The sequence below is a fragment of the Mus caroli genome, chromosome 2, assembly GCF_900094665.2.
Source record: "Mus caroli chromosome 2, CAROLI_EIJ_v1.1, whole genome shotgun sequence".
In the NCBI taxonomy this organism is placed as follows: Eukaryota; Metazoa; Chordata; class Mammalia; order Rodentia; family Muridae; genus Mus; species Mus caroli.
This window is the reverse complement of record NC_034571.1, coordinates 26,707,650-26,722,626: the sequence shown is the minus strand read 5'-3', so window position 1 is coordinate 26,722,626 and position 14,977 is coordinate 26,707,650. Positions and strand designations below refer to the sequence as shown.

General features: G+C 51.7%; 1 protein-coding gene across 2 annotated transcripts in view; it reads right to left on the bottom strand.

Moving 5' to 3' along the window:
• Prrx2 (paired related homeobox 2) overlaps positions 1-14,977 on the bottom strand; it is a 48,113-nt gene that overhangs the window by 27,504 nt on the left and 5,632 nt on the right. The window contains exon 1 of one of the 2 annotated variants that reach the window (XM_021155559.1): positions 8,928-9,328. The exons of the other annotated variant lie outside the window; for it this stretch is intronic. Within the exon in view, the coding sequence (XP_021011218.1) occupies positions 8,928-9,174 (247 nt within the window). The 5' untranslated portion in view covers positions 9,175-9,328. Of the gene's footprint in view, positions 1-8,927; positions 9,329-14,977 lie in introns of those variants that run through there. 2 annotated transcript variants of the gene reach the window in all.

The window sequence follows — 14,977 nt, the reverse complement described above, 5'->3', positions numbered from 1 at the left end:
GAGAGAGAGAGAGAGAGAGAGAGAGAGAGAGAGAGAGAGAGAGAGAGACTCTCGAGTCTCTCACAGTAGATTCTTGGTAGGAAGGGGGCAGGCAGAAAGAAATCCAACCTTGGCAGCATACAGAAAGAAGACTCGAGAGCAACCTGGCCATCTGCAGCCACCACGCACAGTGATGCACAGTGACGTGGCGGCAGAGGTCCCTGCACATTCTCTGGGCAACCATGGAGAAGTCACTCTGGCTCTTTAAGCTGGGACATGGGGGCCCCTGCTCCACCTCCCCATGGACTGCCAGGACAAAGCAGCCGAGGGGTAGAGTGCAGAGCACTAAGAAGCAAGGAGGCCACACTGCCCTCCTGCTGGGCTCCAAGCCCTCAGGGACAAAGCCTGGCCAGGTCACTGGTCTATCCTAGCAAGGTGCCTGTGTGCAGAAGGAATGAAGACCAAATAAAGGAGTGTCACCTAACTTTTTTAAATGAGCAGGCAGAGCTGATGCCGGCAAGGAAGAAGTACAGTCTCCTATCGCTGAGTCTCATGGATGGCAGGGCATCCTTTGTGCAGCTTGGTCACGAAGGGAAGAAAAGCAAGATGCCTGTACGAAGTCAGTGCTGGGATGCCCTGGGCTCTCCCCGAGTGCAGGAACAGGCCTTCCTTCTCCACATTTGAGCTGTGGGGCTCAGACTTCTGCTTCTTCTGGCCCCCAACCTTCTGGCCCCTAGCAATGGGCCTTGCTAGTTTCTGGAGACCAGGATTGCGAGTGAAGGGGGCTTTCACAGGGCACCTAACTTCTATAAGGGCAGGAGAGCCATCTTCCCTCCAGCTCTGAAAACTAAACTCACCGTGTGTATGTGTGTGTGTGTGTGTGTGTGTGTGTGTGTGTGTGTGTGTGTGTGTGTGTTGGGGACAGCAAGAAACCTTCTGAGGAATACACAGCATTATCTCACCACTGGACCAGGACTCAAAACTGGGTTTATAATTGCTAGTATTTTGATCCTATCTCACTCCTAAGTGTCGGGGTTATGGTGCCTGCCATCCAGTAACCCCACCTCCTTGCATACAGACCCTCTGATTAGGAATCCTTATCACTGAGAAGGGAGAGTGAATGGCCAAGCCTGAAAAACACAAGGAAAAAGCAGCTCTTGACCTCACGGGTGTAGGATGAGGCAGGCCTGCGGGCCAGCCTGGGGTAGGAGCAGCCCTAACTTGCACCCTGCACACTGAGTGCACACTGGGTGCACACTGGGTGCACACTGGGTACCCACTGGCTACCCCAGTCGCCCGGAGCCCATCTTGAGAGCATTAGGGCTGCTGTGAACAGATGTTTTCTGTTACTCGTTATTTGTTAGTCTAATGAAAGGAGGTGCGCTGGCTTTCAAGACCTCGATGGTCTGTGGGGGTTTTATGTGGGAAGCCTTCGCAGAGCTCTGGCGGCGGGGAGGCTGCGAGGCCCCTGCCAGGCGCACCCGCCCCGCGGCTCTGCTTTGATTCCAAGGTTTGCAGCCATCCGCGTGGTAATTCCAGCCCTGGTTAAATGTCATTTTTAATAACGCCATTCCTGGCATGTAGACGGCTTCACCCAAGGCAAGGAGGGAGGCTGTCATGGGGGAGGGGGGTGGTGGTGGGGAGGACAGTGAGACAGGAAGGAGGTGGGACTGATGGAGAGAGATGACAACCCCGTTGGGGGACTGTGGATACTCATCCCCAGGGGATCGCCCTTGAAGGGAGCCACAGGAAGTGTGATGGAAAAGGAAGGGTGGCAAAGAAGAGAGAGACAGGAACCAGGGTGATAGAGAACCCAGCTCCATGATGAGGCTTCTAGCCCCAGCTGAACCCTGGCTGCCACACCTGTGGGCGGGAGCAGTCAGGACACTGAGATGAGGATGCAGCCAGGACTCTGCTTTGTCCCCGCCTCTCAGGATGCCTGGAGCTGGTCCAGGACAGGTGCCTGGGCAATGCCGAGCACAGTGGGTAGAGGAAAGCAGCAACCCATTTAGACCTTGGGGCCCTCTTGCTGAGCAGTCACTCTTCGACTCCATGTTTCCACGGCACCTGACACAACTGCTCTGTCAGTCAGTGAACGGAGGTGGCAGTGGATGCATTTGGCTCTGGAAGATCATTAGCAGGGTATAAAACCCTCTTGGGGGCTGACTGTGGCTGTTGGTGAGTGATTTGTCTCGCATGCACAGAGCCCCAGGCTCACTGCACAGTCTGTAATCCCAGCACTTGGGCTGTGGAAGCAGGAGGATGAGGACAAAGTCATTCCTGGTGATATCATGAGTTCTAGCCCAGCCTCTAAGTCAAACTAAATAAACACAAAAACTTGCAGGGGACTTTTATATCCAGATACCCGGGCCTGGGGTCAGGAACTCTGATTCCTGAGAGTCTGGAAATACACTTCTATCAGCTTCACAGACGAGCCCTGTAATCTCATTGATTATGTCCAGAGCTAGGTGGTCTGGCCACTTGATCCCACCCCCAGGGTGCTGAGGCTGGGCAGGCTTCAGGTGGAAGGCTGGGTTAGGTCGGGTGGGAACTCAGATGTTCTGACCCCTGTATAGAAACACCTTTTTCGACACCTCGGGCAGCCATGTTGCAGAGATGGGACGCTCACACCTGCCACATCTGGAGCTGCTGAGGAGCTAATCCTGCTCTAGGGCTAGAGGGAACAGGGTCCCTCTCTGGAAGCTTCCAGGCCACTTAGACCCCGAGCCTAACGCTCCTCCGCTATCTTACACCAGGCTGTTCTTTGAAGACAACCTCCTAGACTTCATCTCAGGCCCAGCCATGGCTTTCAGGACCCCCTTTCCTAGACCTTCCCACAGCCCTACCAGCAAAGACCAATGATGTTCTGGCCACCCATCCCACACACAGGCAAGCAGAATCCATCTTAAAGCCCCAAGCTAATCTCTTCCAGAGCATGCTTTATTTTTAGGGGTACAATAAAAAAGATCATTATCCATAAAGGGCCCCATGCGGATGGTGTCCTGTCATCACCGGGCCTCTGCCCACCGAGAGCTGGTCAGGGAACAAACAGATGTGGAAGGGACCTAAGCTTGGGGCCAGCAGGACATCAGTGTTCTGATCTCCAGGACAACTAGAGAAGCCATGTTCTTGGCCTCCGGTTTCTCGGCTGAGCTTGGTAGACCTGTAAGCCATAGAGGCTGTGGCCTCTTACTTGTCAGCAAATAGCTTAGCTTCTCTCAGCCTGACAAGCCCTGCCCCTCCCTGATGGCTCAGTGTGTGCTGATGATACCCAGTCAGTGGCCCTGACCACCACATATGGAGACACGCCTTGCCCCCAAGCTCTCTCTGAACAGGAAGCCGCTCCTCCTCAACACCTCCTAAGGGCACTTAACCCTTGGCCCATGTAGCCAGGTATGTCTTCTCTGCCACTGTCTGGGGGCCTGAGCCAGCCTCACCTAAAGCCTGGTAGGACTATTTAGACCAGCTGGAGCCTCGTAGAGGGTGTATAAGCATGTACACACCAGGTGGGGCATGTGCACAAGAGTCTGCGTGCCACTCTGTGACTGTGAATCCAAGACAGCCAGCCCATCATGTGGTCCCCAAATGCTAGCAGGTGACAAGGTTCTCACCTCCAAAATACACCAGAGAGAAAACTAGAGAGGCAGTTAGTGAGGTTGGGTTAGCTGGGGAACCTTCTCTGCCGGGTGGGAAAGGGTCATTCCCAGATGGAAAGATGACACTTTTGGAGGACAGCTGCAGACAGCCAATCTTTTCCTGGCAAGACACACTCTATCTGCTCTATGCCAGCTCCTGCCCCAGGGTCAGCAGGTCAGGTATGCAGGGCCTGAGACTGACAGACTGGAGGGACAGGAAGCGGGAGCTGAGCGAGGGGCCTCCTGTCATGTTGCCATCCGAGGCAGGGGATGGGTGTTGGGAAGAGGCGGACCATCACACTTCTAAAAATCCCCCCCACCACATGCTGGGCACACTGTCTCTCCTCCATGCTTGTGACTGGATATTTTCCTCTTCTCTCTCCCTCCCCTGACCACCTCATGGCCCCTGCGTGCAGCCACACCTGTCAGAGGCTGTAAGGTAGCCCCGGTCAGACCAAGGCTCCACCGATGACTCGGGTCAGAGCAATTAGGCTTTGGGACAAGACATACCTATGTTGGAAACCCACGTGGGCCTAGGGTGAGCTACCTTGTCACATAGATGGTGTTCTCTGAGCCTCAGTTTTCCTCTCTACAGAGTGGGGGACTAGTCAAAGGACCTATGTTACAGTCACAGGGCTGGAGAGAAGACAAGGCACTCGGCCGTGGTGCCTCTGGGTTCCTAGCTATTTTCCCTACATGCCTCGCACTGCCTTCAGCCCCATCTCCACATAGTCCTGCCTGCCTCGCTCCCAGTGAGACCGCAACCACAACCTGCCTCTTTTTGGATAAAGGGTCTCATGTAGCCCAGGCCAACCTTGAACTCAAGATGTAGCTGAGAACGACCTTAAACTCCTCACCCACTTACATCCACTTCCTCTGTGCTAGGTGTGCACCCCACTCCGGACTATGTGCTGAGGGTTCAATGCTGGATTTCGTGCATGCTAAGTAAGCACTCTGCCCACTAGGCATCCTCAGCCCGCTAGTATCTCTTCCTTAGGACAAGTCCTCCCTAACATCACAGCCCTCCCCAGACAAGACAGCAGACATCCATCCATCCCATCGGCCCTCCAGTCCCTCTCCCCCGCTTCCTCACTCCTTTGCTCCCGAGCCCCACAGCCACTCTCCCCTGCATCCAGGAAGCTCCTACTCTTAGTTTCTCTCACCCACATACAAGGCTGTGCTGGAGTCCCAAAGCCAACCTGGCATTCCCAGCTGTGAGACCTTGGACAGGTGGCTCCACCTCTCTAAGCCTTCAAATTATGAGAACCATAAAGCCCTCTTAAGTATGTCATGAAGCTGTCTAGAAACTCTGTACTGAGCACCTACTATGTGTCACATAACTGTTGAGGGCTTGCCCCATCGCCATAAGGAACGATCCTTGGTCCCATTCCACAGGTGACAGTCCAGCAAGAGGCTCAGTATATAAAAATGCCCGCTTGTAAACCTAACAACCTTAGTTAGATGTTCAGATCAGTTTGATGTCCATATTGGTCTCTAGAACCCACGGTGAAAGGGGCAATTTGGGCTGGGCTCATCGGGATGTGAAAAAGACAGGTCTCTTCTCCCCTATCTTTGGAGCTCTCGAGACTGTGAAACCACCAATCCATGACAGTAGGAAGGGACAACTAACCAAAGGGACCAACAGGAAGCTACCTCAGCCTCCTCCTGTAGACTCCAACCTAGAGCAAAGCTTGGTACGGTGCCACTGAACCACCACCGTCCAGGGGCAAACCTGGGTATAGTTTCCAAGGTGAGGGGCGGGGGGGGGGAGTAGTTTCTTGAACCTGCCCTTGGGTCTCTCACCTGACTCCACACGACCTAATAACTCCATGCAGAAAAACATACCTCAAAGAATCCGAAGCCTTTGAACCTGTACCTGCGTTGACAGCAGCACTACCCATAACCCCCGTCTGCTCATGACAGAAATGGCAAACAAAATATGACACGTCCATCCAGTGGAGCACCATTCAGCTCTGAAAAGGGAAGGAGTTTGGACGCATGGTACAAGGATGAGCGTAGACACTTTCTGAACAAAAGAAGCCCGATGCAGAAGGACCACTGTGGAAGGCTTTGAAGTGTACTAATCTCTGAAACCCACTGATTCCCCGGCATTTCCAGGTGGCCCCATGGTCCTGCTTAGCAAGGAAAAGGGACAGGTTCCCCCACTTAACCTAGGTTCACCCCAATTACCAACTGCCACTCAGCTCAGAAAGATCTTAGCTCCCCTTGGGACCTTGGATTCCAGGTGTTCCAGCACCCAAAATCTACACAGGGATCCTCTTGATAGCCATTTAGTCTCCATGGCAACCCAGCATCCTGTGCTTCTCCAAACAGGTACCAGCTCTGAGCAGGGCCCAGCCTGTCCTGACTCAGGCCTCTCTCCCTGGCTCTCCCTGGCTCCTGGGGCCATGTTTATTTTCTCAGCATGTCCATGGCCTGGTTTCCGCCCTGCCCACAGGAGGGAATGGTTTAAAGAAACTCGAGGTTATTAATGTGGTTTCTTTTGTTGTATGCCATCGCAAAGGCAGCGAACAAGGGTTTATTTTCCTAACGTGCTTGGCATAGCTCAGCATTTGATTCAGCGGGAACCCGAGACCCTGGTTTGTTCTGAGTCACTAGCAAAGCCACAGCTTAAAAAGCCAGTTCTGGGGGGGGGGGGAAGGGGAAGCAAAGTCTTGGAAAGTCATCGGCAGACATGGGCTGGACCCACCACGGGTGGCTTTCAAAAACAAAAGAAATTTAGTTTGTTGCTGCTGCTGCTGCTGCTGGTTGTTCGATTGGTTTGGTTTTTGGTTTTGTTTTGTTTTTTAATTAGCAGGATGAAAACAGGATTTCTTATTCATTTGTCCTCATCCCCAATAACTTGTATTTTATATTGGGGGGGATAAACTATCTATTTGGGGGAAAAAACTCCGCAGAAGTCACAGATAGATTGGTTTTCAAGAGTGTGCCCTGGAAGTGCTGAGGGCTCAGGATTAGAGCGTTAACAGTATATAGCCCAAGGCCCATGTAGGCTGCCCTAGGAGTGAGCCTGGCACTCAATTCTGTCTTCCTTCCTTCCTCCTTCCCTTCCTTCCTCCTTCCTATGTTGGGGACAGAACCAGGACCTTGTACACACTGGGCCTCTAAACTCATCCCCCAGTTGGTACCTCTTTCCAGCAGTTTGCTCTGTGCTCACCAGGACTCGGAAAAGACAGATTCCCTCCTCCCCTATCTTTGGAACCCTCGAGACTGTGAAACCACCAATCCATGGCAGTAGGAAGGGACAACTAACCAAAGGGACCAACAGGAAGCTGCCTCAGCCTCCTCCTGTAGACTCCAACCTAGAGCAAAGCTTGGTACGGTGCCACTGAACCACCACCATCCAGAGGCAAATCTGGGTGTAGTTTCCAAAGCAAGGGGCAGGGGGGTAAGTGGTTTCTTGAACCTGCCCTTGGGTCTCCCACTTGACTCTACATCTACATCTATAGGACACTATGTTCTCAAACACCCTAGTGTGCAAGAAGGCCTGGCAGTTCTCGTGGGCTTTCAGGAACTGTGGCCAGATCCTGGGGCTCCAGGGGGCACCAGTACCCACCCAGCTTTCTAGTGGCTGCCAATGGCATCATCTGCACACTCGTTCCTCTGCTGACATCTGCAGTCTGGGATTACAGTGGGGGGAGGACTTCCATTTGGGGACCAGCTACATGACAAAGAAGTCAGACTTTACCCTGTCTGCTCCCTTCCATGGCGAGTGCCTCTGCTCCCTCACCATCAATCCAGTGACCTCTCGGCTCCCTCGCTTTACCCCTTCCTTCTCTTCCATCACCTTAATTTTCCCCCTCTGTCCTGCCCCACACCCCTCAGTCATCAAGGTGAAACCAGAGAACTCGGAGCTCTATGCCACCTCACTCTACCTCTGGCCGGAACTGGCCCCCTTCCCTCTCCTTTTCCATCAAGGATCTAAAAGCTGACTCCCAGGGCTGTCAGCTCAGTCATCATCCATCACCCAACACCAGAGGGAAGAGAGCAGCCAGGCCCCTGCAAATGGTGGGAAGTGGACACCAGCACAGAAGGCAGGGAGGCTGAGTGACATGCCTGCCTGGCAGCAGCAGGGGGTTATCAGAAGGTGCTCTGTGGATGTTTCAGGACACATGTGCTCACAGCCTGGCTTTGAGACAGTGTCACTGTCATCTCCAGCTCCTCAGGGCACCTGAGAGCAGAGGCTCCCAGCTTGCTTGAGCACCCCTCTAACCATGATCTTCCACAGGAAGTGGAGTCCTTAGGGTGGGTGGGAAGGTGTGGGGGGGTGGCTGATACCAACCCCTGTTCTGTCAGCTCCCCACACAAACTCCCTCTTCTTTGAAAAGCTGAGCTGAGGACTTTATAATCCTTTGTGTGTGTGTGTGTGTGTGTGTGAGCAGTGGTGGTATTGGGTGGACTGGTTGTTTTTAAAGCCCCTTCCAGATGACCTTTAACCTCTGCTGGGGAAATAGGCCTAGCTAGCTGTCCTGAGAGATCCTCCACCCCAAACTGGTGGGCGTGGTTGTGCAGATATCTCCACCCCACAAACCCTCTGAAGACTTGTCTTAGTTTGAAGGTACTATAGACTAAGTTTGGCTTAGTGGCTTGGCCTCTCCACAGCCTCAGTTTCCCCCAGCAGCAAAGGCACCAGCTTCTGAGGGTAGGTGGGTATGGATGGAGTGCAAGGGAAGCCAGCTTTCCCCAAGTCACACATCCTCAAGACTGTTAAGTGGATCTGGTTCAAAGAGGGTCTCCCCCGAAAGGAGGGACTTTTTTGAAACAACAGCAGGTCACCTCTCACCACTGGACTGTGGTTTCTGCGATTGTGGCTCCCGCTGTGAACAATCCAGTCCTCCAGTGTCCACAGCTGAGATCCTGCAGCTAGGGGGTTCCTATAGCTCAGGTCCACAGCCACAGTCTCGCAAACCCTGTGTCCCCACAGCCCAGGGATCCCACAGCCAGGGTCCAACAGTCCACTAGTCCTGTAGTCCATGGGTCTCTGTAGCTGGGATCTTGGAGCTCTCTCTCTGTCTCTCTCTGTGTCTCTGTCTCTGTCTCTCTCTCTCTCTCTCTGTCTCTCTCTCTGTGTGTGTGTGTGTGTGTGTGTGTGTGTGATGTCCCATTATCTGCCGATCCCACAGTCACAGTCGCACAAGCCAAAGACTCCACCAACTAAAAGTTCCAGAGCCAGTGGATCCTGCAGCCAGTGAACTCCTCAGCCCGAGTTACTTAAGGAAGGTATCCCTCGACCCGGAGTGCCGTAGTCCGAGTTCCCGCCGCCCCTGCCCAGTTCCCACGCCGCACACTCACCGTCCTGCGGCGCCGCCTCGCTGCCGCTGCTGCCCCCAGACGGTTCGCGCGCCGCTCCCTCCCGCGCCTCGGCGGGCCCCGAAACGGGCCCCGCAGCCCTGCGCCCAGCAGCCGCCACCTCCTCTAGGTCCAGGAGGTGGCTCACCGAGAAGTTCTTGCGCGCCTGGGCGCAGTCGCCGGGTGCGGGCGGGGGCCCCGGGCCGGGCGCTGGCGGGTCCAGGGCGAAGGCGGCGGCCGCGCTGTCCATGCCCTGGCCGCGCCTCTGCCGGCCGCCGCCGCCTCCCGCTGCTCACTGCGCCGGATCTCAAGTCAGTCGGTCGGGGACCCGAACTTTCTGCCCTCCCCTACGGGCGGACCGCTCACTAGCCAGCCGCCCGGGCCACACGCCCCTTGTCGGGGCGGACCTCGCCCCTGGCTCCCCTCCCCGCGTCCTGCGCCGTCCGGCGGGAGGCGGGGCCAGGCCGGGGTCCTCGGACTCCCAGAAGCAGTTTGGGGTGCCCAAATCCCGCGGGGAGAGGTCTTTAAATATCTCAACCAGAGTCCCTGGAGGTGATGGGTGGGGAATCCGCCTCTGTTTGTTGCATATTGAGAGTGGGACACTCCAAGAAAGTTGACAGATCCTGTCCCCTCCAGTCCACTCCTCCTTAGACAGGGTCTCATATATTGCAGATTAGCCTCGAATTTGCTACGGAGCCAAGAGCGGCCTTGAACGCTTCCCAGATTCTCCCTCATTGTTCCCACACTGATGGAAAGAATGAGAAGTTTTTGAGGACCACCCTGCTCCCTCCATGCTGAAAGGAAGGTTCTGGCATGGAGGCTGGGCCTTTTCTTTCAGGTTGCAGTAGGTGACACTTGTGCGCCTGGGATAGGTTCTCCTAAGGACCAACCAAGTTGGAAGGGGCGAGCTTCTGGGGTGCACAAGGAAGAGACTCAGCAAGGGTCACAGATGAATGACAGCAGAGGGAAAGACAAACGAGGTCTATCTTTTATGTAACTTTTTCCAGAAAGCCCAGAGAACTAGCAGAGGGTGAGAAGAACAGAGACTCTTCAGTGCTCCAAATACCCCGAGTATTACCCCAAAACTACTTTCACTCCCCTTGCTACTGCCATAAAAACATGAAGTCATAGCACCAAAAAGAACTCCACCAGGAGGTCTTCAGGGTGTCAGGGGCGGGCAGCAGGAAACCCTCTCGAGACCCACCCTGGAGACTCTGACCCACCCCGGGATACCGAGTCTCTGCCAAGGACACAGGGATGTTGTAAAGGGTCTGAGAAACGATCTAGCTTCTGTTCCCTTGCAGGACAGACCAGGAAAACCTAAGCTCGTTTTAGTGCTCAGGGAACGACTGAAGTTGGTCTGTCCAAGCTCTTGTTTACTGCACAAAGTGAGGTCCAGAGCCTATATACGTTGCATTAGGGTCTGGGGAGCGCTGTGGCCACAGTGGTATCCTTCATCTCATGTAGTCACCATTCAGAGCACGATGAGCAGAGAGATGTCCTACATCAATGCTCAGGCTCCAGCCTCCTGTGTATCAAGACTGTGCTTGGACCTTGAGCAAGTATCTTAGCCCCTACTTTCCTTGATTGTCGAATAAATTATTGAGAGGAGTAAAGAAGTGGAGATGAGGGCAAGGGAGAAATGCTTGCTGTGTGAACACGATGTCACAAGTAAAGGCCAATCGAAGTGGCACCTGTAATCCCAGGGCTCCTACAGCAAGATGGGAGGCAGAGAGCTAGAGAAAGATGCATTTACTGAGGACCAGAGTGAGTTCCAGCATCCATGCTGGCCAGTTTACAATTACTTGTAATTCCAGTTCCAGGGGGATTCAACTTCACAGGCCAGAGCACTCACATGCACAAGGGGGGTGGGGAGGAGAGAGGGGCAGGGGAGGGAAAATATTAAAACATGACATAACTCTTATTTTTAAAAAAGATTTGGGGCTGGAGAAATGGCTCAGTGGTTAAGAGCTCTCCCAGAGGTCCCGAGTTCAATTCCCAGCAACCACATGGTGGCTCACAACCACCTGTAATGGGATCCAATGCCCTCTTCTGGTGTGTCTGAGGACAGCATCAGTGCACCCACATACATTAAATAAATAAATAAATCTTTAAAAAAATAAAAAGATTTAAAAAATTAAAAGATGGGAAGTAGAGACAAGCCCTTGGGCCAGCTAGCCTGGTATACAGTACTGAAGAGAGACCTTGCCTACACACACACACACACACACATGACATACATACATGAAGATCAATTTTAAAGCTAATTTCACGGAGCTGGAGAGATGGCTCAGCAGTTAAGAGCACTGACTACTCTTGTAGAAGGCCTGGGTTCAATTCCCCACACCCACTTGGCAGCTCACAACCATCTGTAGCTCTAGTTCCAGGGACTGCTGCGAAGCATGTGCATGCACTCAGGGACACACACACACACACACAATATTAAATAGTTTTTTAAATAAATAAATAATCAAATAACTAATAACTTAGTCAAAGAGTGACAGCTGGCACCTAGTAAGTAGCAAGGCTTAACAGTATTTACATTGAGTTCAAGACAGGGTTTCTCCAGCACTCGAGAGGCAGAGGCAGGCGGATTTCTGAGTTCGAGGCCAGCCTGGTCTACAAAGTGAGTGCCAGGACAGCCAGGGCTACACAGAGAAACCCTGTCTCGAAAAACCAAAAAAGAAAAAAAGACAGGGTTTCTCTGTGTGGCCCTGGCTGTCCTGTAGACTAGGCTGGGCTTGAATTCTCAGAGACTCACCCTCCTCTGCCTCATGGATGCAAGCCTTCGAGGCATGAGCCATCACAACCAAGGTTGTCTTATTGTTTTGTTGTGCTTCATGCAGTTCTGGGATGGAACTCTAGGGCTTGCAAGTGCTGGGCAGCTAGGCAAGTGGTACCCCTCTGAGCTGACTCACTAGCCTCGCAATTGCTATTTTTGGAACACCTACTCAGAGCAGTCAGACAGGCTGGTGGTGTTATCACGTTATCTTGGACCCTGGAGCTTGGAGCACGGGTTTGGCTGAGCTCAGCGCCTTTGCCTAGCTCTGCGGCTGTAAGTCATCCCTTTCTCCCGTAGTCCCCACTCTAGCATCAGCAAAACAGAGGAAGCAGCGGATGGATCCAAATAGTTACATTCTTGCCAATCCTGGGATGAAGGCTAGGTAATAAGTACAAGGTAGCAGAGAGGGACAAGAGGTGTCAGCTGCTGAGCCAGAGCTTAGTCCTGGAGGAAATCAGACTTGATTCTGCCTGGAAATACAGCCAAGGGGACACCCATAACTGATACATGGCAGAACTCAGGGACTTGCCTCCCAGAGGGACAGGCTAAAAGAGTTTTCATAGTGATTTGAGCAAGTCCTAGAGGCTAACCCAGAGTCAGCAATGAATGGATGAAAGGGTCTTCCTTCAACCAGCACACTGGCCCAGGGGCTTCTTGGGACTGGGGAGGACAGAGGAAGGGTCAGGGAGTCCTACTCTGCAGGGGTTGGAGGGTGGGGATGGGTGGTTGGGTTCTGTGGATAGCTGTTGGCAACCTGGACGTGGGTCTCACCTTGAGGCACAGCCCTGATCAGATCTGTTCTAAAAGCTCACATGTTAAGGGAGAGATGCTATCTTTTCTTTATTCAGAAGTCACCCCAAATTGTTGAGATTTGATTTTATCATTTTAATAAAAATGAATCATTTTATTTATTTGATTGCTTTTGTATTATTTATTCTGGATGTATGCACATACATGTGGAAGTCAGAGGCCCTTGAGGGAGTCAGTTCTCTGCTCCCGGCGTGTGGATTCCAGGAATGGACTCGTGGACTCAGTCAGACAGGGCAGCAGGTGCTTGGCTGTCTCACCAGCCCTGTTACTGAGAGTTTTAAAGCTGCAGTAGAATTGAGAGAACTAAAGGAATCACTATTATCTCATTTGCAAGGAAGCAGTCAACACTTGCATATATTTACAAATGTTCCCGGTGCCCCCTGAGGCCAACAGAGTGCTGAATCCCTGAACTGGACTTTATGGATAGTCTAAGCTAGCATGTGGGTCTGAGAATCGAACCCAGGGCTGAGCCATCTATCCAGGCCCTACTTTAAATACTTTTAAAGTTGACCTAGTCAGACATTGATGGTATGTGTCTGTCATCCCAGAACTTGGAGTATTGAGGCAGGAGGATTGTGAGCATGAGGCCAGCTTCAACTACATAGCAAGCTCCAGGCCAACTTGGAACATACACTGAGACCGCATCTCACAGAAGAAAGTTAGTTTAATAAAGGGGGATCGAAGAAAATCATCCTTATTTATTTAATATGGAGTTGAAGGCTTAGAAAAAGCAACAAGACAAGAAAAATCCTGGGGCTGGCTAGATGGCTCCGTGGTTAAGAGCACTGACTGCTATTCCCGAGGTCCTGAGTTCAAATCCCAGAAACCACATGGTGGCTCACAACCACCCGTAATGAGATCTGATGCCCTCTTCTGGTGTGTTTGAAGACAGCTACAGTGTACTTACATATACTTATAAATAAAACTAAAAAAAAAAAAAAAAAAAAAAAAAAAAAAAAAAGAAAAGAAAAATCCTAGTTACTCTTCTATCGCTGTGGAGAGACACCACAACCAAGGCAGCTATTATGAAAGGAAGCATCTAATTGGGGGTTTAGTACATTATTGTCACAGTAGGGAGCATGGTGGCATATAGACAGGCGCAGGAGCAGTAGCTGAAGGCTATATCCTGATCTGCAGGCCTGAGATAAAGACTCTGGGCTTGTGTAGGCTTTTGAACCCTCAAAGTGACAACAAGGCCACCCCTCCTAATCCTTCTAATCATTTCAAGTAGTGACAACCCCTGGTTAGATGAACCAGTGGGGGGCCATTCTTATTCAAACCACTACAGAAAGAAATGACCAAAAATAATTTAAGGTCTATCCTTCTAGATAATATCTAGATATCTAGCTAAGTAGAGGGATATTACCATAGATATCATCAACACTGATCTATGTTGTACTGACTGTTTTATAAACTGCTCTCTATATCTGGAAACATTTTCCCACTACTACGATTTTTTTTTTTTTTTTTTGGACAGGGTCTCAGTGTAGTCCGGGATGGTCCTGAATTCTACAACTTTCCTGAAGTGTCAGAATTATGCAGATGCACACCACCATGCCTGACACCTGTCATATTTTAAATTTTTATTTCTTTTTACTTTATTTTGGAGCTTGTTCTCAGTGTATTAGTGCTTTGATTGCATGTTTGTACTTGCATGTATGTGTGCCTGGTGCCCTTGGATGCAGAGGAGGACATTCGATCTCCTGGACCAGGAGTTACAAACAGTTGCGAGTCACCCGGTATGGATGTTAGGAACCGAGTTCTTTTAACTGCTCAGGTTCTCTTAACTGCACATCACATATATATTTGTATAGCATGATTTTGTATGTATGATGCTTGTGTGTGCCCATGTGGACACCGGAAGGCTAAAGGAGGGGAGCTTATTCTCACTGAGCCTGAAGCGAGGCTGGCGGCCAGCAAGTCACACAAATCCTCCTGATCCTGTTTTTCACAGGATGGAGGTTCCCAGGGCCAATTTGGCCACATCTTAACTTCACATGGGTGCAGGGGATTTGAGCTCAAGTCATGCCTGAACAGAAAGCACATTTACCCACTAAGCCATCCCTAGCCTGAAGCTTCCCCTGAGCCTCCCTAACCATACTTTACAAGTATTTTATTATTTTATATGTATGAGTGTTCTGCTTGCATATATGTATGTGCACTGTATGGGTGACTGTGGTCAGGAGAGATCGGATTCCCTGGGACTGGTGTTACAGTCCCATTGTGAGCCACTATGTAGGTACTGGGACTTGAACCCAGGTCCTCTGAAAAGGCAGCCAGTGTTCTCCACCACTGAGCCACCTCTTCAGGCCCTCCAACCATAATTTTAAATGTGAGCCTAGCTGTGTATTATCTCTACCTATTGCTCTGTATCCAGGTTAAAAAACAAAACAAAACAAAATGTCTGCCCAGGCAGTGGTGGCTCATGCCTTTAATCCCAGCACTTGGGAGGCAGAGGCAG